The sequence below is a fragment of the Apaloderma vittatum genome, unplaced genomic scaffold (genome assembly GCF_000703405.1).
Source record: "Apaloderma vittatum isolate BGI_N311 unplaced genomic scaffold, ASM70340v1 scaffold8064, whole genome shotgun sequence".
Classification (NCBI taxonomy): Eukaryota; Metazoa; Chordata; class Aves; order Trogoniformes; family Trogonidae; genus Apaloderma; species Apaloderma vittatum.
Genome location: NW_009712096.1, coordinates 39,275 through 61,157, shown reverse-complemented (window position 1 = coordinate 61,157; position 21,883 = coordinate 39,275). Strand labels below are relative to the sequence as shown.

The following is a 21,883-nucleotide window of genomic DNA, read 5'->3' as shown; positions in this document are numbered from 1 at the left end:
TCCTCCCTACGCGGGCTGGGCTCACCGTCAGCGCCCTCCCGGCCCCAGCACGTGTGACGAGCTCGTCCTTGGCCCGGCTGTGGTGCCTGGCGCCAGCCGTCCCCCGGCTCCTGCCAAGTCGGACCCGCAGACGTTTTCGTCCCCGACAAAAGGGCAACTGTTTGGAGGAGCTGTTGTCTTGCTCCGTGCTCCTCATCCCCGGAGTAAGTGCTGTGACAAGCACTGAAACCACCTGCAATAAGACTGATATGGTGGTGCCTTTTGAGTGCAACGATCGCAGCGAGTCTGGAGCCTGCCATCTTTTTGTCCTTTTCAAACTTTTGAAAAGCAAGAGAGCCAGTTGGAAGCTCAAGTCCTGGACCAAGTCATCAGCAGCTATAAGCCCTAAGGCACGTTTGAAAGTACTGCTTTTAACTGTCGGAGGAGTACCCAGCCCTCCAGAGCTATTTATTTTGGTTTAAATCATACATTAAGCCCCACAAGTCCGTCTTGCACATCCCGATCGTTTGGAGAACACGTGCCTGATTTTGCCCAGCATTCCCAGGCTTGGAGAGATCTGGATCACGTAGCTGAAAAGCCAAGTGGTAAGAGGAGGCTCACGTCTGCTCACACCTGTGCGAACTCCACCGAGCGCTGAACCCGGGCGCTGCAATTGCATCGGTTACAGCAGCAGGGACTGGGCGTTAATTACTTTTCACCTTCACTTGACACTGGTGTCTGTGGTCACTCTTTGATTTCTCTGAAGCAAAGCTGTTGCAGTATTGAGAGCGCTAGGATGTAGTGCAGGGTTTAGGCAGGCTTTTCCATGTTTTGGGGGCATGTCTGCCCCGTGGGTTTATGTCCTCGTGTATCTGCAGCAGTGCAAATCTAGTAACAGATGCCTGGCATTGCTAATTTGTTTGTTCTTACTTAGTCTGACACCAGAAAATTCCCATTTGATATCAGTGCAGGAGGGTCTGTGTTCTAGATTCGCATTTCTTGAGCTGCTTTCTTGACATGGAAATCCTGTGGGATTTTGATTTTACATGGAAAAATTTCCTGATATATAAATTTTTTGGACGCTAAAAGCAATCATTGCGTTCCAGTTACTGACTCTCAAGGCAGGCCGTGCTACTTAAAGGAAAACTGCAATGCTTACGTGTGACAAATCAGCTAAAGGAGCAGAATCTCTACTAAAGCATCTGCTGCTCTCTCAAACTTGCTGTTTGATTATTTGACCGTTTCCCTGGGCGTTTGAAAAAGAGAAGCGGGAGCCGTGGTTGCAGTCCGAGGCAGGTAGCATCCTCGATACGTGGTGGAGATGCAGCCAAGCTCCGAGCCGTGAGGTTTGGTGGGTGGCCGGGCACGGTTACAGCTCAATCCAAAGCCCTGGAGCTCCGCACCGGAGCAGGGCTGCAGGGGACCTGGGGGCAGACCCGGGCAGGGGACATTTCCAAGCTCCCATCTTCTTCCCGGCTGCTCGGACCGCCCAGCCTGCAGCTGCAGGGCCGAGGGCACAGATCTGCTTTCACGCTACAGCTGGGGAGAAACAGGCTCCTTGTGTAACGAGGAAATAATGAATTCAAATTTGCTTTCCCTGCTGATGGAGGGTAAGAAAAGCGAAGTTTCCTGGGCAGAAAAACAGGCAGAGGGAAGAGTGGAGATGGGTTTAATTGCTTTATTTAAGTAAACCACGTCAGCATTTAGATTTTTTTAACTCTATGCGAGCTTGGGTATGAAATCTTCTTTTGAAACAAGAGATGGAAAGAGTTTGCTCAGAAAATCAAATCTCAGTTCCTCCTTGTAACAGCTCTCTGCCTTTTTCCCCCCCCCTTGCCTTTTTTGAACAAGATTTAGCTCTCCATGGTTGTGCTTCTTCCTCTCTCCCGTGGGCAGGAGGTGGGGAGGAAATGCCCGTTTGCTGGTGCCTCCTCAACACGATGCTCCTCACCTCCCTTCCTGCATCACAAGAAGAACTATTTTTATGGGACTGACAAAGTAGGATGGTCGAGCAGTTAGGGAGTAACTGATTCATGCAGCTTCCGATATATGTCTCCTGCAAGACAGCTGACAAGTCTGGAGGTCATGTTTCTTTCTGTTTTTTTCTCTTCTCCCGTTCTTTTTCTTCTCTTTTATTTTTTTTTAAACATTTTGCTGCCTTATTTTCATTCCTTTTTAGTAAGCCAATTCCACAGAGAAGCCCACTTAACGCAGTGTTTTATTATGCACGGAAAATCAAAGCTATGCAATTAGTGCTAAGGAAAGGGGGCCACCGCTCATCCGTGGGCTGCTGTCACCGTCACGTCTGCTGTAGCACCGTCGTAGTTGCCCAGATTATTCCCAAGGAAGGTGGAGGAGCTGCAGGGAGTGAGAGGTTGGAATTCTCAAGCGAGGCAGGTTAGAGAGCAGGGAAGAAGTGGCGAGAGGAGCTGTTGAGCGAGGCTTTCATCAAGCGGGTCAAGGGTTCAGGCCGTGCAGCTGCTTGAGGGCTGGGAAACTCTACAGCAAAGCGTCGCGGAGAAGCTGAAGAGCTGCAGATGCCACCATTTGAACCCTGGCTGCTGCGGTCAGTTGATCTTTGGACCTGACCTCATTGCCCTCGCAAAACCTAGGTTCCAAATAAAACCCGGTGGAGGTGGTGGTTGGGTCCACCGTTGCAGCTGCCAGCGGGCAAACGGTCGCGTTGAGGAGCGAGGAATCGGCCGTGTCGGGTTTGTTCCTCCGGCTGATAAACTCGCCAAGCTTGACGCCTTCGCTCGAGTCCTTCACGTGTGTTCTGCTTGTCGGGCCCTACGCTGAGTGAGCGAGCGGTGGCTTCATCGAGTGCCCGAGGGGAGCGATGGGAGGCTGAGGGATGGGTCTGACAGAGCCTCCGGGGCTCACAGGGCGGTCGGAAGTCGCCAGGGCTCTGGCAGCCGCGCGAGATCCCTGTGCCCAGCAGCGGGAACGGTCCTTGATGCTGCCTAGAAGTGGGAAGCTCAGGCTTTTGGTTTGCTTAGAAGCATGAATCAGCTAATTTGAATAATGAGGTAATGAAAACCTGTAAATTTGTGTGGTGCTTAAAGATGAAAAGTATTGAAAATCCTTGTGCATTTCCTACTGTTTCAGCGGCAGCATTGCTGCGTTTGAACAAGTAATCAGGGCTGCCTTAGAGCAACCTTTGAACTCTCCTGTTCTACAGATTTTGGGCTTGGTCTGCTCCCCACCTGGGCAAACCCTGGTGGCATCAGCAGAAGCAGTATTTGCCTGAGAACATTAAGTATTTGGTAAACCACACCTGAACAGGCAGGTTTTGTTGTCGTACGGCACGAACAGCTCGGGTTTTGTACACGTGATTCATTGGCTCTCCATTTGCTTTTGAATAAATTGATTACCCAAAGTCTATTTTTCTTTAAAAAAACACCCCTAAATTAATTGCAGTGTTCCGTTAAGAGCAAACTCTTTCTCTTGTCTCTTTGATTCCCACAGAAGAGCTTGCCTGTGTTGTGTAGAAACCAAACTGGGAGGGAGGCAGGTGCTGGGAGCACGGTGGCGTAGAGCAGCAGGAGCTTTGGGAAGATGGGGCTGGGGAGTGTTCTTCAGGCTCGTGGTTCTGCATGTCACCAGGTCCTGCCTGAAGCCTGATGTATTTTGTGCAAACTAGCAAGAACTGTGTAAAATGAGCCATTTAGAATGACTCCACTGGATGTGACGCGTTGAATTTTACGCCGCAGCTGGAGAAACGTTACCCTTCATTGAAGCTGTGGGCGAGTGTATGTCATTTTTGGTTTAACATTTTCACCTCACCCCTGCCCTCTACCCTCTCCTCCCCTCCCCTCACCCAACCGAAACCCTTCGTGGAGTCAGATTGTTGCTGTAGCCTTTTGTGAATCCCTCTCTTCTAATGTTTAATCAAGTGCTGAAAAGAGAAATTTACAGACTATTTAAAATGTGGAAAAATTGCTTCCCAATATTTTTGACAGAGAGAGACTGAGAACACACAGCATTGAATCATCAGGAAAATTGAAGATTTCCCCTGAACAACATTGGGATTTTACAGCAGAGGACTTGAAAGACCTTGGAGAAATTGGACGAGGCGCTTATGGTTCTGTCAACAAAATGGTCCACAAACCAAGTGGGCAAATTATGGCAGTTAAAGTAGGTGATGCCCATACTTACCTTTGTACTTCAGTCCATTAGGGATGAAATGTGATGGAGAATTAATGTTCTTCCATCTAGCACTCATCTACTGCTCTTTTCTATTTATTTCCCATGTAAAGGCTGCTGTTTGCTGAAAATACGTTGTGTAATGGGCATTGTTGTCAAGTGATTTGTGAAGCTCTCCTAATTGCTTGTGCCCTTTTGAAAATGCCTGTCAGGGGAACACATGTCTCTGGAGACTGATAACAGGGCACGGCCCTTTCACCTCTGGGTCACTGGTTCACGTCCAGCCGAGGCTGGGGGTAGGCACAGGTCGACATCTAATAGTTCTCGGTGTCTTTTGTGAAATAAGGTAGTGACTTAACATTTGCTGTTTGTGTAAGCATGGTGTAGCCTCCCCAGGAGGAGCTGGGGCAAGGTGGGCGTCCTCTTGCTGATACACAATGGAGCGTCTTTGCTTTGTGCTTACCGTGCCGGACCTGCTCTGGGGAGGGAAAGCGTAGCAGTTCTCTTGACTGTCTGTTTTCTACCTTACGCTGCCCAAAAACTCACCATAAAACCAGAAACCACGTGCAGCCTCGTTTCCCAGCTGGGCAACGCAGAGTAACCTTCACCTTGCGGCAGCAGCACTGCGATCCGGGCGTCTCTGAGGAGCTACTTGTCCATGGAGCTGAGTGAGGTGGGCAGCAGCCGTTCTCTCGTTCTTGCTCTCCCTCGTCCTTTTCTTTGCTTGCTGCTGGCTGGTGGCTCGTGACATCGACCTTTTAACTGTGTAGATAATATCAATTGTAAGTGCTCCCAGGGCTCCCACGGAAGAGTAGAAGCGAGCTACGTAGGAGTCTGGGTTGCTTTCTTTTCCAGTTCTCTCTCTCTTCTTCAGAATATTCCCTGATCTGATCTGGAAACGCTCACTCCTGCTGGTCTCAGATGCCACATAGACACATCCCAGCCCCAGCTCTGGCTGCTGAGAGAATCGTTCATACTTGTCTCCACTGTGTCAGGGTACTGGAATGACCATCATCGTTTTGTTTTCTCCAGTAAATACTGACTTCCTCACAGCAGTGGCCAGCTTCCTGAGTGTTTTGGGTCACCATGGAGTGGTGTTTCAACCTGATTTTGAATCTCTGCAAGTACCCAGTGAGGCTAAAGGCTGCCCACAGCTAAAGGCTAGTTTCTCTTAGTTGCCTTTGGTAGAACTTCTAGATGGAGTTTGCAGGTGATGGCTTGAAACTGCTGATGAGGTAAAATGATGCTTGGGCACCCCAGCTTCTCAAACCTAGCGTGTGTGACCTGGATAACTCCAGTTTTGTTACTACAGTCATGATAGCTGTGGCTAAGGAGAAAGCATACCTACAGCCGGGTGGCTTTGTTAACTGGAGCTCTGCGGTGGGTCCGACTGCGCTGAGAAGAGCTCTCTGCTGGGTTTGCTCATGTCATTGAGGAGGGGGTGCGTCTGCTGGCACAGAAATTCTGCTGTCCCAGACTGTGTTTGCACAAGGGATGTTTGGCACCGTAGGGTCGAGGATCTGTGATGCAGGTGCAGCTCCAGTGTGGGAGGCAGAAGGCACCAGGGCCGTGTTCTTGAAGGACGCAGGTGGAGATAAGGTTGCACAGCACTCTGAGCTGGCTCTCCCAGGGTGGTCTGAGCCTCAGGGAGATGCTAGGCTTGGGGGCTCACTTTTAAACAGATAAAACCTGATAGGTTTACACTGTGTAAACTTCAAAATGTCAAAGTTGTGGGCTGGGCTGGTGCCACCTTCTTTTCTCTGAACTCACGCCCTTTGGGTGGGCATGGCTAGGCCTGCGGGAGGAAGGTTGGAGCATCTGGGCAACTGCATAATTTCTAAAGCAGAAGTGCCAAGGGACTGTTCTGTTCATCCCAGTGAGCATAAAGAAATGAAGTTGAGCTAAGGAAGACCTGAGGGGATTACACGAAGTGAGGTCTCCAAGGCAGCAGCAGCTGTTCCAGTTATTTGAGATGAGGTTGGACTAGTTCATCCCAAACTACTTCTTTTTCCGATTGCTGTTGCTTTTGGGACAACCAAGGTTGTGCATTAATCTCCCTGCTCCTGCTCTATCTAAATCTGCCCTTGGGCTGCCCATGTGTGCCCACCTCCTGCTCTCTCTGTCTCCCTCAAGCCCCTGGTGTCCTGACAGGTTGTGGAACCGCTGCTGCTTGAAGCCCCAGCTCCCCCCCTCAGCGTTCAGGGAAACCAGCCGCTCTCCAGTCTCTCCTTGCTCCACAGGCAGAAGCTTAACTTGTTTTATTCTCCTTCAGCATAAAGCCCTCCTTTAAGAGGCAGATGAGGAGGTTTAGAAGGGTGGTCTGAGAAGAAAACATGTCAGTCTAGCAATTGAAATCTTGGCCATGATCTCAATGACACATGCTTCCAGCTCCGTGGTGGGGCATTGGGAACTCTGCCCTGCTATTGCTGGCTTGCAGAGTTGGTGTCTCTGGTTATTTGGTGATGGTGCTGTCCCTCTCCCAGGCTTCCCCAAGAGCAACATCAGTGGAGCAGGCAAATCATCCTTGGAAGGACATTCAGCAGTGGGAAGCAGCTGCGTGGAGGCTGCACGCCAAAAGTTGTTACCTTCTCCGTACTGCTGAGCAAAACGCAGAGAGGGCTGCGGAAGCTGCCAAGGAGATGCAGAGAAAATTGGTATGGGGGCCTCTCCCAGCTGCTCCTCCATCGTGCTCTGCCACTACCCAAATTTGCTACCGCTGCTGTGATTGTCCAGCGCAGGCAGGTGTCTTCCTATCTCACTTCTGGAAGTCCTGTTTGCAGCTACTGTGACCAGGCTGCAGCCCTTGGGGCTTGTCAGCCTCTCCTGGCACTGACAGACTCAAATCCTCCTTGTGTGCTACAAGTGCACGACATGAACCATTGCCCTTTCCTCGCCAGTGGAATCTTCTGGCTGATGGCAGCTCCTGCTCGCCTCTCAGTCTATGCAGATGCAGCTGCCAGAGCGTGCCCTCGAGTCCCCATTTCCAACTCCTTCCTCTGGCCTTTCCTAGCCCGCCACGCCTTTGCACAAGGACTGGGCTTTGATTCCTTGAAGCGTGGTTTAGCTGACCCATCTGCTTTTTCTGTGCTCCTCCTGCCCCAAGTGCAGCCCTTCTGCTGTGCTCCCTTCTCGCTGCTGACAGAAACTATTTCCCGAGTGCTGAAATATCACCAAAACGACCTGAGAGCTTGCAGGTGGAGGCACCGTTTTCTATCATTTTCCACTTTTATGTGTTCTGGCCTCCTCAGCCAACGTCTGGATGCTGGCAGCTGTAATCCCGGCTCCCTTAAGGTGGACGTCTGGCTGCCGGCGCAGGCAGGGGGGGCCAAGCCCCAGGTGAGCCAGAGCTTTCCTCTCTGCTCCAGCCTCAGCAGCAAAGGAGGAACATGAGCCTTGATGTGTCGCTGGTGTGAAGCCGCAGCAGCAAAGCTTGGGCTGGGGAAGCATTGTTGGGTAGAGGCTCTTGTTCTCAGTCCTGCTCCTTCCTCTCCTTCAGCCTTTTGTAAGGCTGCGGGCTGCAGCAGGTTGGTTTTGGAGGCAGAGTTGCAGCATTTGTTGTGATGCTTTTGCATCTTTTACTCTTTCTGCCGTGGAGAGCCTCTTCCGAGAGCCATCAGGAAGAGGAGGAGAGGATAAAAGGAAGTGGAATCCAGCCCAGAGGATTTGTATTCAAACCTTTCTTATTTTTGCCCCTGGAAAATCTTTTATTATGTTTTTCAGATCTTAATAAAATAAAATCCTCTTAATTATTAGGTCCCTTTCTCTGTGAGATCTTGCTAGAGATGCAAGCTTGCTCTGGGTCAGCTGGCAATTGTGGCCCTCCTCTCACTGAAAAAAACCCTATTCATTTTCTTGAGGATTTATTGGCATATGAGGTCAAGACTCTTCCAAGTGGGAAAGAGAACAGCCTGATTTTGTCTACTGCCAGCAATGTCTCTCTCTGCAAATTGACAATTGCAAGGCCAATTTGTACATTAACTCCTCAACTCCTTGGCTGTCTTCTCTTCTGGGCTCCTCGTTTTCCTTGAAGAAGTCCCTGCCCTGGCTGGAATTTGCCACCAGCACCAGTTCTCCGTGATATTGCCTCATCCAGCTTCCACATCTACCCCATGTCCCTTGACTTTGCTTCTGGTTTTCTCTTTAGTCTGTTTTTGCCTGACCTGTGGCAATTCATGAGCACGTAATCCCTCAGGATTCTTCCCTCTGCAGAGGACTCTGCTCCCTGCTCGGGATTGACTCCAGGGCTGTGACAACTCCTGGGTTTATCCCAGAGGCTTCGCAGTCCGTGTGGTTCTCCAGCCCTCCGGCATCACCACGGGGTGTTGCTCCAGCTGCTCGGGGGGTTGTGCACCTTGTTTCATGAGGGTGCCCCAAAGCTGAGGGAGAGGACTGTCCTTGGCATGTTGGAGGAACCCTAGAGAAGCCCTGTTTTGGGGAGTGAAATGGTTTTCTTGGGAAGCTCCTATGGCAGCTCGGGGGCTTCTGTCAGTCCTGGGGTTTCCCTCTGGCACTGATGATTGTTCACTCAGAAAAAAGTGCTTCAGAAGATCTTTGGCACACTTGTGTTTTTCCCAGCCTGGTGTAAAAATACATAAACAAAAAAAAGGCCTAAGCTGGAACAAAAGCTGGAGAGTGTTCTCCCTGTTGGGGCAGGATGCTCTGCTTTTTACTTAAATATGTGATACCTGGTGTGGATTTTATTACCCAGGGTATTTAAAAAGGCCTCCTGAAGGCTAGGAAAGTTTCTGTTTTGAAGAGTTCACAAGACAGACAAGCGAATATTTAAAATAACCAACATTGAATCTGCCAGGAGCCCAGGCATGGCAGTGGTGGTGCTGCAGGGAGCACCTCCCACATTCGGGGTTTGGCATTAGCAGCTTCTACCATTTGTTTATACAAGTAGAGTGGTTTGTGCTCTGGTTGACGTTCAAGGTTCTCGTCGTGGCCCCGTAGAAACATCTCACACCTCTTTATTTTCTCTCAGAAATCGTTACAGGTAGGAGGGGAACCTGGCTGCGGAGAGGATATTTTTGTCCGCAAACCTTGTGTTTGGTTTCTCCCCACCTCGCAAGGTATCTAGTGGGTTTTAGCCCTATTCCAGAGTTTCCTGTATCTTCCAAAATCCATTGTATAAACCAGCCTAGATGGTTTAGTGCTGCTCTACAATATTGCCTAGTCCAGCCTCCAGTTCCAGCCAATGTCCTCAGATGTTGTTGCTGATTTCTTGTTTTCTCTTGAGTCTAGCAGCACTTTTGACCAGACTACGGGTGGTCTTCTGCTGCTTCTGCTCTGACCTTGGCCTTAGACAATCAGAAGCGATTTCAAGATCCATTGGGTAACTGGAGAAGCTGGCCAAGGCACTGTTTAGAGACACATAACATTCAGCAGGGTGTCAAGCCTCAGAGGTGTCCATAGAAGATCCCTGTTCCTTCTGGAGAAGCCAGTAAGCTGTGGAGCCATTTTTTGTTCGGAGCACGGTGCCTCTTTTCCATTATTTTGCTTTGCAGTCGGTGCTTCCTCTCTCATCCATAGCTTTAAAACAGATGTTCATGTCTTTGGCTTTCAGAGGTTTTCTCAGTCCCACAGCTGAAATAGGTTGCTTAGTATCACGTATCCTCAAGAGCAGAAAATGAACATTTCTTTGTACCTCTGTCATCTCCATGTTTACCTGGAAGCCTGATAGCCCCCAAAAGCCCACCAAAATGACACGTTAGCGTATTAAGCTCAGTCAAGGGGCAAATTTCTCTGTCGTCCTGATTTCCCATATGGCTTCTGAAGAGAAGTCTTGGGGCTTTTTGCCAGCCGGCTCTATTGCAGGTCATTGTTTCCATTCTTCACATGATTAGGTACCCTCTCCCAGGTTGACTCCTTACTGGTTATTGGGCTGAGTTTTGCTCCCTTTTTGGGTCACTGGCTGGGAGCTGGGGACACCCTGGGAGAGGAATGAACGAGCGAGGGCTAGAAGGGAACGGCGAGAACCTCATTAGAGGAGGTGGGTAACTAGTGGTGATCCGTGCAAGACCTGACATGCTTCTGTGAGCCGTAGAGGTGTTTTGGATGGGTAGATGAACATTCTCATCCTTTTTCCTGCTGGTTTGGTGTCCTCAGTCCCTGCTGTCCCCTCAGGTGGCACTGCCCCACGCTGCTGTCCTGTGTGCTCTGCCGAGGGCACAGCTGAGCCCTGGGCGCAGGGCAGCACGATGTTGTCTCACAACTCAAAGGGTTGGGTTTCAGTTTAGTGTTTATAGCTTTTCTACTTTTTTTCTTTTCTATTTTCATCCTTTTTCCTGCTGGTTTGGTGTCCTCAGTCCCTGCTGTCCCCTCAGGTGGCACTGCCCCACGCTGCTGTCCTGTGTGCTCTGCCGAGGGCACAGCTGAGCCCTGGGCGCAGGGCAGCACGATGTTGTCTCACAACTCAAAGGGTTGGGTTTCAGTTTAGTGTTTATAGCTTTCCTACTTTTTTTCTTTTCTATTTTTTCCTTTTTTTTTTTTTGGAGTGGTTGCTACCCACTGCACCTGAGTCTGTACATGTGTGTGTTGGGGCCGGGGGATGTCTCTTCTGTTCTGGGTCCGGTTTCTGGGATCTGTCTGGTTTGAGCGTGGTCTGAGCTGCAGCACAGCCTCTCCTTTTGCTGTTGGTGCTGCCTGGGATGCAGCTTTCAGAGTTCTTGCTCCTGATGCCATGGGCTTTGTCATAACCTGTGTTGGTATAGAAAGGGCTGGAGAATTTTCCCCTGGAGGATTTCATGCAGTTCAAGTGTGAGGCCAACAAGGAACCGTTAAAAAAGAAACTTTCCACAAGCATGTACTACGGCAAAACATTTTTCCATACGTGACTTGTTTGGCCACGTCAGTGACTCCATGCGGTAGAGTGAGCAGGCTGAGAGGTGTGAGATCTGAAGCTAAGTCAGACCTGTCCATTGCTGTCTTAAATGGTGTCTTCAGGCTGTCCCCTCACCTGGTGTCTTCCTTCCCTGCCATCTCCCGTGTTCTCGGGGCCGTCTGTCCGTGGTGGCTGCTGCAGTGTCTCACACTCCCTCGGAGTGGGGTGGCAGATCGTCGTTCTGCCTCGTGTGCTGCTTAGGTGCTGCCTGCTCTTGACTTCAGTCACCTTTTGCTGTTTCTTCCTTGTTCGGCTGCCCAGAGCCCCTGCCTTAGCTGGTGGATCGGGACCGCTGGCCCACAGCAGGCTCCCTGGGGTGCTCCAGCTAAACAAATCCTTCTTACCCAGCCTGAGCCCACCCCAGCTCAGCACTACATGCACATGCAGTTTCCCCCCTCCTTGAATTTGTCCATCTCCAGCCTCCAGTGCGCTTGTATGAGATCTCCCAATCTTGCACTGTGTCATTGCCTTCACTCCCTGAAGCAGCGTTTTTGGCTTCTCAAGGGGTCCTTTGGCTCCTGTGTCTGCCCTACAGCCAACCCACTGTCCATCCTCTGGGTCCTCTGCCTGCCCTTTCTTTCTTTCCCTGGGGAGACTGTTTGGGAAGAGGAGGGATCTTGGGTTCAGCACTGTTCTGGGGTCACCTCCTCCATACAAGACATATGTCACAGGCGTTCCAGAGTTGGAGAAGTAACAGCAGAGAAGGCAGTGTCAGAGGTGGGAGGAGACGCTTTCAGGGGAAGCTGGGGAGTTTGAGGAGCGCGCTGTGGGGACGACTGTGCCAGGATTGTGCACATGCAAGGGGAATGCTGAGGGGGTCTGGGGAGCCCCCCGGGTGACCAGGAAAGAGGCTTTTTGGAGGCAGATGTGGAGCTGGGACATAAAGGAGATGCAAGCCACAATATGGAGAAGAGCTCCTTTTGGTGTTGCTACTAACGAAAAGGCGAACTTTTCAGAGGAGTGGCTAGGATGGTAGTGAGAGATTAAACTATTCCCCATAGGTCCCACCATGGTGGCTTTGGCATCCGTCATCTCCTGTCCAGGTGAGAGGAGCGGCATTATCGCTTCACACGGTGCCGATGTTGTGCCATCTAGAAGGAGACATTCATTCTGCTTGGCCTTTGATAGCTCAGCGGGAGGTTGTAGAGCTTCGTGTGGTGTAGACTCAAGACAAAGAAGTAATCAAGCTCCTCAGGCTTTCTTCAGTGCCATGTCTGAATGCCTGTGGAACAGACTTGAACCAGTGACCTAGAGGTGAAGCATTTTAGTTCCATTACTAGTCTGTTGAGCCATCTTCTTCCTCCATTTGTGATGAGGCAATCCCACCTGCTGTGTGGCGTGGCAGGGTGTGCGTGTTGCAGAGGGTGGGTGGGCTGGGCACCTCTCTCCCCAGTTTTCCCAAGCACCCTAGAATCCCCTAGGGGGGAAAAAGGGTGATGCAAACATGACAATTGCCAGTCTAGACCAAACTAGAGCTACTAGAACATTAAGAACAAGTGGTGAAATACCAAAATATCAGGATACACCAAAGGTAAGGAAAATTACAGTGTCGATGCTGTTCTCGTTTTGTGGGGGCTCTTCACAAAAGGGTCTTACGGTGCAGAATCGTGCCCTGTTTCTTAGATGGTGCTATCTGAATGGCCAGCCTTGAAAGCACCTTCAGATACTTTGCCTCCTGCTTGCTGCTCAGTGTGGTCTGGATGCCACCGGTGGTTGCTCCCAGGGCAGTAGAGTCGGTGGGAGTCGGGGCTGGTGTCTTGCAGATGTTTCCCACAACTGGGAATAATTTTTCCTTCTTGAACACCCAAGTAAGTTTTCTCATCAAGGAGGGTCCAGGCTTCCTGTATTGCTTTGGACTTCTTGCCAAATATTTTTTTAATTAAAAAAAAAAAGGCTTTTCAACGTGAGTCACACCTTCAGGGTCACAGTTCCCTTACTTGTGATTCAGGGAATGCATTAATCAGTGCAAGATGTGAAATAGATCTAAAACCACATGAAAAATTGTGGATGGTCTTCTCCATCCTTCGTTTAACAAGCTTCATGTTTGAACATGTACAGCTTTCTATTTTCAAACTTGCACAGTTCTTTCAAGCCCAAATTAGACTTTTCTGTGTGTATGTGTATATATATCTTTATATACATGTAGTCTATACATATATAAAGTATCTTTTATATAGCATTACTGTTCCCTGGGCCAGTACTAGGTAAAGAATTGTCAGTTCTGTGAGAAGTGCTTACGGGACTGTTGCCACTGTTAGCATCACCAGAGCAATGTGTTCCCGTGGTTTCCCGATGGTCCCTTTTGACCCTGCTGCCCATGGAGAGATGGTGGAAGGAGCCTTTTTGTCTTCTGCATTAAACTTTAGAAATTCCAAATGTAATATTCCTTGGTTAAATTTCAAAACAGCCTTCGAGCCCCATATGTGGCTAAGAATTGTGTGGGAATTTATTTTGAAATGAAAGCCTGAATATGTTGTTTGGCTGTAGTTTTCAGTGAAATCTCCGCTCTTTTAATTTCACTCTGCTATTTCCTGTGAAAATGTTGGTGCTCACGGGAGGACTGGGGGTTTGAGAGTCTGAATTAAACAGCTTTAGGGGTTTTCAGTTACATTTGTGATTGGAGATCACAGCTTAATTCTCTAGAACGTGTTGGAGCATGCCGCGGGGATTGCCTGCTCAGGCTCGGGTTTGGGGTCCCTGACATGTGTCTCCAGGAGCGGGTCTGAAGGTACAGTAATGGCATGTAAGTGATAAAGTCTCTGCCCCTCTTCCTCTTTCAGAGAATTCGGTCGACAGTGGATGAAAAAGAACAGAAGCAGCTTCTGATGGACCTTGATGTAGTAATGCGAAGCAGTGACTGCCCGTATATTGTTCAGTTTTATGGCGCGCTCTTCAGAGAGGTGGGCATTCCAAACTTGCTTCATTCGTAGCAGAGTTTGGGTTTTACTTTTTTTTTTTTGTTTTTTCCTTTGCAGTTTCCAACTTGCAATAAGGAGGAGAAAGTTAATTTATGTTAGGTTTCTTAGCTCTGAACTTCTAATCCAAGTTATTTAACCAGGAGAGCCACATGTCCGGGTGGTGCTGAGCACATCCGCGCTGTTCCCATTTGTTGTGTCTCATTGTGTATTTCAATCTCTTCTCCTTTCCTGCTTTTCCTCTCTTGATGAGCTGCAGGTCCGTGGCTCCTGCTGCGGGGCTGGGTGCAGCTCTGCAGCACGGCGCTTGGGCTCAGGCGGAGTTTGTGTCAGTGGTTATGAGATGTGACCATGTGAAGGACACCCTTGTGATGAAGGTGGCTGCTGTGGTCGTGTTCACAGCTCCCTGTAAGGGGATGGACGGACGGACGGACGGACGGATGGATGGATGGATCCCTCCGTCCATCTGTCCATCCATCCATCCAGGCTATGTTGACTCAGACTCCCAGTTGACGTGCATCTGCCTTGAGATGGTTTCTGCCTGCAGATATGTAAGAAAACAAGGATCAGACTGAAGCTTGGGGCAGGGTGTTCTGCCTCTGGCAGCTGGCCACAGGATCCACTTGCCAGAAGCACGTGTGATACCTTTCTGGAGCCTTCAGTCATACACAGATGGGTCTTCTGAGCTCAATGTGCTGTCTTTGTGCTCAGTGCCTCTTAGGGGATTTCTTTTCCATGAAAGCAGCTCCTTGAAGAGGGACCTTGGAGTCCTGGTGGACAACAAGTTATCCATGGGACAGCAGTGTGCCCAAGAAGGCCAATGGGATCCTGGGGTGCATTTAGGAGAGCGTGTGCAGCAGATCGAGGGAGATTCTCCTCCTCCTCTGCTCTGCCCCAGTAAGACCTCACCAGTTCTGGGTTCCCCAATTCAACAGGGACAGGGATTTACTTGAGAGAGTCCAACGGGTGGCTACGAGGATGATTAAGGGACTGGAACACCTGCCTTACGAGGAAAGGCTGGGAGACCTGGGGCTTTTTAGTCCGGAGAGAAGACTGAGAGGGGATCTAATTAATGTGTGTAAGTATGTGGGGGCTGAGCATCAAGAAGGAAGGGACAACCTCTTTTCAGTGGTGCCATGTGATAGGACAAGGGGTAATGGATTCAATCTAGAGCATGGAAAGTTCCACCTCAACATGAGGATGAACTTCTTTACTGTGAGGGTGACAGAGCGCTGGAACAGTCTCCCCAGAAAGATTTTGAAGTCTCCTTCTCTGGAGCCCTTCAAGACCTGTCTGGATATGTTCCTGTGTGACCTGCCCTAGATTCTTTGGTCCTGCTCTGTCAGGGGGATTCAGCTCGATGATCTCCAGAGGTCCCCTCCAACCTCTAACATTCTGTGATTCTGTGATAGCCTTCAGTTTCCCCTTGAATACATGTACCTTTTTGGATCCATGGTGCTCCCTGAGAGGCACTTCCCTTGGTGGTCACCCCTCATTTGAAGGCCCATCACCTTGATTCATTCTGAATTTTCTTCCTGCTGTTTTGAATGGTACCTACGGGCTTCCTCTGGTTTTTGTATTGAAGAGGCGGTGAACCGTTGATCTTTGTATCTGTCCTCTCCAAGCCACTGAGTATTTTCTGGATGGTTGTCATGTTCCCCTTCTGTCATGTCTTTCCCAGCCTGTGTCATACACGAAACCCCTTCCCAACTTTAGATGATCTTTTTTGCTGTTCTCTGCATCTTCTCCAGTTCCTCTCTGTCCGTTTGGGACAGAGACCAGAATTGCACGATTGTTCTTGAAAGGAGCACTCTCTGCAGCAGCTAGCTGAGGGGCTGGGATTTTACTGCTCTGTTTTAGGCACGTAGAGAGCACGTGCTGTGGAATGGGTTGTTCAATGTGATGCTTCCATGAGTGCTGCTGATTTAGAGCGTCGAAAGCGATGTCAGCTGGCCACCGTTAATCCTGACGTGCTTTAGCTGTTTGTGGCCAGGAATATGATGTCAGTCACTGCCTGTTTGTGACTGTTTTAGCATCTGCTTATTGTAATTTAAGGTAGATATTATGCTGCAGGGCCACAGAAGATATCCTTCTGGCTCGAATAACACGTGAAGCCAGTTGGGAAACTGGACTTCTGCTGGGCAGTCTTATGCCATAGTTGGAGGCCTGTCATCAGGCTGAGCTGAGCCCATTCAGTACGGGCACGAGAAGAGAACTGCAGCACTGCTGAGCAGCACTGGATTGCAAGGGCCTGATCCATTTGCAAAAGCAGGAGTTTGGGGGAAGATTATTGTCAAAACCTGACCCCTGCGTCTTTTCCTCTGATGAGGAGCAGCTCCTGCAGGTGTGGATTATTCCTCCTCCTGGGATTGCTCTGGTGTTGAAGCTGGCCCAGTGTAAGAGGGTAGGCATGTAGCCTTGCCTGTTTTTCACTATGTGAGCACAAATCCAGTACATTTACTCAAGAGAAGACGGAAAATAGGGATGGACTGGCTGCCAGTTGTCTAGGTCTATTATCAGGCATAGCAGCCTGTGCAGAGTCTTGGGGGACTTTACTGGGGAGCTGTTGGGGAAGGAAGGTCAGTGTGGTGGTTAAAACCCCAAACGAGGACTGAATATTCAATTCCCGCTTCTAGAGAGTCTACCTCTCTAGTTTTGCCAGGTCGCTTGTCTGGCTTTAAATATCAGTCTCTAAACCAAGGATAATAATCCTCCCTTTTCCTATGTTCTGCTGCATTTTATCTGTTTAAACGCAAAGCTGTTTTGGGCCAGGAGGCATCGTCCATGTTCACACGTACAAGCGCTTACCAAGTGTGGAGCCTCAGCCTTGGCTGAAAATTTCCAGCTTGGCTGAAGATTTCCAGCTTTGCTGAAATGCACGTGATGAGGCTGTCAGCTGGCGTGAAGAAAAGTCTCTGAGTGAGACAGTATCTTCCAGATGCTGATGAGCAACATGTTGAGAGCCGCGCAAGCCTGTCACCTCTCTGCAGCTGTAGGCGCATCCCAGGATATAAGTACAAATACGTAAATACTATAAAAACCTACCCTGATCAGCACCCAAACGTCAGCCTGGCTTCTGCTTCACCTTTTCTCTTCTTCCAAAAATCCTGTAGCCCGGCAGGGCTCCTTGCGTGCTCCGTCTGGAAAAGGTTTCAGTGAGGTCCCTCTGGGTTCTAGCATGTTGGTTCCTGGAATCTCCTTTTCCCCCCACTGTCAGCATCAGCGGTATTTGTTCCTGAGACGAAGGCAACCTTCCCACCTTCTCCTTCCCTTACTGCCAAGGTGATGTTCCAAGTCATATACCTCAAAGGTACGCAGCGTGAGCTGGTTTGCTTGGATAAGGTTTCCTGTCTTGTCGTACTAATTACGTCTTTTAAAGTCAGGAAGCTGTGATGGCAGAGAAGCACATGAAGGGGAAAATCTGAATTTCACTGGTGTGTTTGAACCTGTCTCACTCCCTTCCTCCGCTTAGCAGATCTCTTCCCAAATAACTGAACAATCCAGGTCACTGCTGCACCATCCCCTTGAGTATAGGAGCTGGCAGGACATTGCTAAAGACTGATCCCCTCTCAGGAGATCCTACCACAAAGCATGTAGAAATGAAGCTCTTTGTTCCTGCATTGCCAGATGAAAAGTAAGGAAATAAGTTCCAAAAGGCAGATTACCTTGAGACCTGCCAGCTCTGAGCCAGGATTCAGATTCTTGATGGATGGAGCTCCGGATGGGAGGTCATCTTCTGCTTGCTCCTAAAAGGTGGAAGACTTCAATCTAAGCCTCTTTATAAGAGCTTAAATGTTGAGTGGGTGGCTCTGACAATCAGACGACTGGCAAGAAGGTTCTTGCAGCTTCAGGGACAGCAGCAGGGCTGTTCTGAGGAGCAGGTAGCCTTTCCAGGAGATTGAGCTGCTGCTGCAGAGAGGCAGAGCTAAGTTCTTCAATCCTGACAGTTGGGGGGTTGGAGCACTAAACCAAATTGGCCAAAACTGCTTAAGGTCTTATTGTGAAGACAGAAAAGTATCCCAGCTTGCAGTCAGGAAAGTAGCTGTAAACAGGCAAGTTACTCTGGCAGCCTCTGTGAGCATGGAAAGTTTGGTTTGGAAAGGCAAAAATACTACACAAATATTTCTCCCTAGTTGCATTCTGTCGCAGTTGTTCTGCAAGCGTTTTCTGATATGAAAGGTCTTCTCTGGGAACTGGTCCTGCATTTTAACACGCATTGTTTGCTTCTTGTTCTTCAGTCATAGGGGACATCCTTCTGCTGTCATCTATGTCTGTGTTCTGTAGTGTCCTGTTTAACATGCAAAAACTACAAGTTGATTGCTGGGTACAGGACTTTGCTTGAGTTTATCAGTGTCCATTAGATGATTTGATTAGGTTAGATTAAATTGGCTGTTTAATGAAATGGCAAAAAAGTGGAAAAATTAGAAGACGGCGTTTCAGCCTTTGCATGAGGTCGGGGCTTCATCACACTGATGCCATGTAGTGTTCATCCTGGAGTTGGGTCCTCCATGGGACAGTCTCTCCTCGCTCCTGTTCTCACTGGTGATGCTGTGACCTTCGTGTCACCATGTTGCACCTCCCCGTGATGTTACAACATCCTCCATTCTTGTAGCGCACCTGTTGAGGGAACTGCTCTGTCACTTGGCTCTCTGCTGATCCTGGGTAGCAAAAAGTCAACCTTTTCTTTTTAATAACAGAAGGAATCCCTGAGCACTGATGTTATAGTGTGTGGCACTTGTAATGGTTTTCATGTTCACAGCCTGACTGCTTAACAGTAGAGATAAGAATGTTGCACCTGGTAAAGATTGGAGAATAAAGAGAATCAGATAGAGACAGGCCTGGAGAGAAGTGCAGAAGGGGTAATTACACCACTGTCTGTGATCCCAGTTACACTGGCTCTAGGAGGGATTCAGTGGCTGATGAATCACTAAATTGTAGAATGGATTGGGCTGGAAAGGACTTTTGAAGATTGTCCCATTCCAGCCCCCCTACCATGAGCAGAGACACCTCCCACTAGACCAGGTTGCTCAAGCCCCGTCCAACGTGGCCTTGGACACATCCAGGGAGGGGACGCCCCACTTTCTCTGGGCAACCTGTGCCAAGGTCTCACCACCCTCATTGTAAAAGTTGTCTTTTTTATGTCTAAGCTAAATTGACCCTCTTTAAAGCCATTGCCCCTTGTCCTGTCACTACAGGCTCTGGTAAAAACTTTGTCTCCAGAAGAGAGAAGTGTTGGCCTGAGCTGTAGGACTGCACTGGGCAACTCTGAGACTCTCATCCTGGCTGCTGTTCAGAGGGATTTTAGAAAGAAAACCCAAATCTTTTCTTGCATGTCTGTCGGAAGCTCTACAGCTAATCTAGTTTGAAGCAGTAACTGTAAGACTGAAAATGTTTGGTTATCACACTAACTGAACTTTTAAAGTCACTGTTCCTGAGACAGCAAGAGGAAAAATGCCTTGTCTGACTTGTGACTCCTACACAGTGTGAGTGTAGCCGAGCCAAGTTTAAACCAACAAGCTCAGTAGTTGATAGAATTATTCAATGAAAACATCATTGCAAGTTGCAAGACATGCCCGGGAAGCCAGTGAATTAGCCCATGGGGGGCTTCTGCTGGTAGTAGAGAAGATCTAGTGTGGGTGTGTCAGGCAGAGCTGTGGGCATGTCGGTGGTCGGCTGACGCGAGGTGTTTGCTCTCTTTGCTGTTGATGCACAACACCCTCTTTCTATGGAAATCTTCAACTGTGTTGGCATTGCTTGAGGCGTCTGTCCCTGGTCTGTAGGACACATAGGTCCCTGTGTCCTCTGCGTCACATAAGGGTACGTGAGGGTGATGACGTTCTTCATTCTCTCTCACTAGTGTAGATGAAGCTCGCATAAAGCGTTGGCCACTCCCTGCAGCGTGCGAACGTGATCAGCCTTCAGTGTTGGTATCACAGAGTGGTTGGAAGGGACCTCTGGAGGTCACCTTGCCCAGCTCCCATGCTCAGTTGGGCCTGCCTGGGGCCACCTGCCCAGAACCATGTGCAAATAGCTTTTGAATATTTCCAGGGATGGAAACTGGGCAACCTGTGCCAGTGCTTGGTCACCCTCACAGGGAGAAAGTGTTTCCTGATGTTCAGAGGGAACCTCCTGTGTGCCAGGTTGTGCCCGTTGCCTCTGGTCCTGTCACTGGGCACCACTGGCAAGAGCCTGGCTCCAGCCTATTTGCAGCCTCTCTCCAGGGTTGTCCCCTTGAGCCTTCTCTTCTCCAGGCTCCCTCGGTTCCAGCTCTCTCATGAGAGAGATGCTCCAGTCCCTCAGTTGTCTTAGTGACCCTTTGCTCTTCTCTCCCCAGTATGACCATGTCTCTCCTGTACTGGGGAGCCCAGAACTGGACACAGCACTCCAGATGTGGCCTCGCCAGTGCTGAGTCAAGATCACCTCTCTTGGCCTCCTGGCAATGCTTTGCCCAGGACACCCTGCTGGCCTTTTTCGCAGCATGGGCATGTTTTTGTCTCATGTTCAACTTGATGTCCACTAGGCCTACCAGGTCCTTTTCTGTCAGGCTATGTTCCCGCGAGGTGGCCCTGGCTGGGTGGCATCTTCGTGACGTGCTCGGTCGTCAGTTGGGAACTCGGGGCGCTGCATTAGGGAGCTGAAGCGTCCCGGCTGCTGGTTAAGCAGTTTCGGTGTGTGTCCTGTACAGCGATATTTTTGAATGAAATACGCAGAGTGTTCCTGGACATTTTTTGGAAGGCCTACAACATGTGCATTAGCATCTGGTAATTTACTACGCAATGAAGACTAAAATATATTCTTTGGAAGAACGACTCTAACGGGAAGAGAAAATGAAAAATGCTTCATAATGCATTTCATAATCGGAACTCAACCTGAGCAAAGAGCATAAATTAAAGAGAAACTTCCATTGAGATGGTTTTGTCCTCACATTTCACAGTGGAGCAGAACTTTCCCGTGCACATCGGCACTTTTCTGTATTTGATCAGAATGGGGGCTGGGTGACTGGTCCCCAGCTGTCCCTGCCACTCTTCCTTTTTTTTCTCAATAAAATTCATCATCTTGGCAATAGTAAGTCCTTTCAAGACCCAGGAAGAGTTCAGAACCTGTAGAGCTTTGAAGCTTGCCAACGGCCTCAACGAAACTACGTAATTCAAAAGATCTGTCATCTTTTTTCATTGATCTTACTGACATGAATTCAGGTTGATCAGGTAGATTTTTATATTGCCAGATGAATAAATACCCACGTCCAGGATTTCTATGTGACATACGCTTCAGAGACCAAGTAAACCAGCTCTTTCCTTTGGTGCTTTTGATCATGTACAGGTTTTTTAATGCTGAATTTAACGTCGGCTAACACTTTGTTGTACTCCTTTTTAACACACACATCCCAGCCCGGCAGCTACACACAAGAATATTGAGGAGCTTTTTTTGCGATAATGGCTCTGATAAAGTTGCCCGTTGTTTCACTTCAGTTGGCTTTTGCTGTACAGGCACTGGCCGTTGTAACCTGGGCGACTGAGGACACAGGATGGGTGTGTTTGGACACGAGTACAAGGCTGGAGGTGGTCGGTGGTACTCGGCGTTCTTGAGCTGTTCCAGGTCCCTAAAGCACGAGAACATGGGACTGTAGCACAGTACCAACTTTTTATATCTGGTCAAAAATAGAAGCAACATTTGGACGGATCCTGCAGCCAGTGGAACAAGTTTGCGTTTAGTTTCACTGCAGAGAGCTTGTAAGGGTCTGGTGTGGTTCCAGTGGCGCTTGATTCATGCCCATCACTGGCGATCCACGCTGCGTTCTCTGAGCCACCCTTGACAACATGGAAGTGCCTCAACTGCACTTTTCATTTCTTGACGGTGCTGAAAAGGGCAGTTTTCCACGTGTGTTGCCTAATTTAATTTCTGCAGTTTGAATCTGAACACTTCTTTGACCAAATTCATCCATGACCAGTCCTTCATTCCC

At 49.2% G+C, this 21,883-nt stretch overlaps 1 protein-coding gene across 1 annotated transcript in view; it reads left to right on the top strand.

Annotated features, from left to right (window-relative positions):
* The window catches only part of MAP2K4 (mitogen-activated protein kinase kinase 4), a gene marked incomplete at its 5' end in the record, with an annotated part of 55,566 nt that overhangs the window by 13,800 nt on the left and 19,883 nt on the right, over positions 1–21,883 (top strand). The window contains 2 exons of the mRNA XM_009867858.1: positions 3,942–4,116; positions 13,789–13,908. Of these exons, the coding sequence (XP_009866160.1) occupies positions 3,942–4,116; positions 13,789–13,908 (295 nt within the window). The remainder of the gene's footprint in view (positions 1–3,941; positions 4,117–13,788; positions 13,909–21,883) is intronic.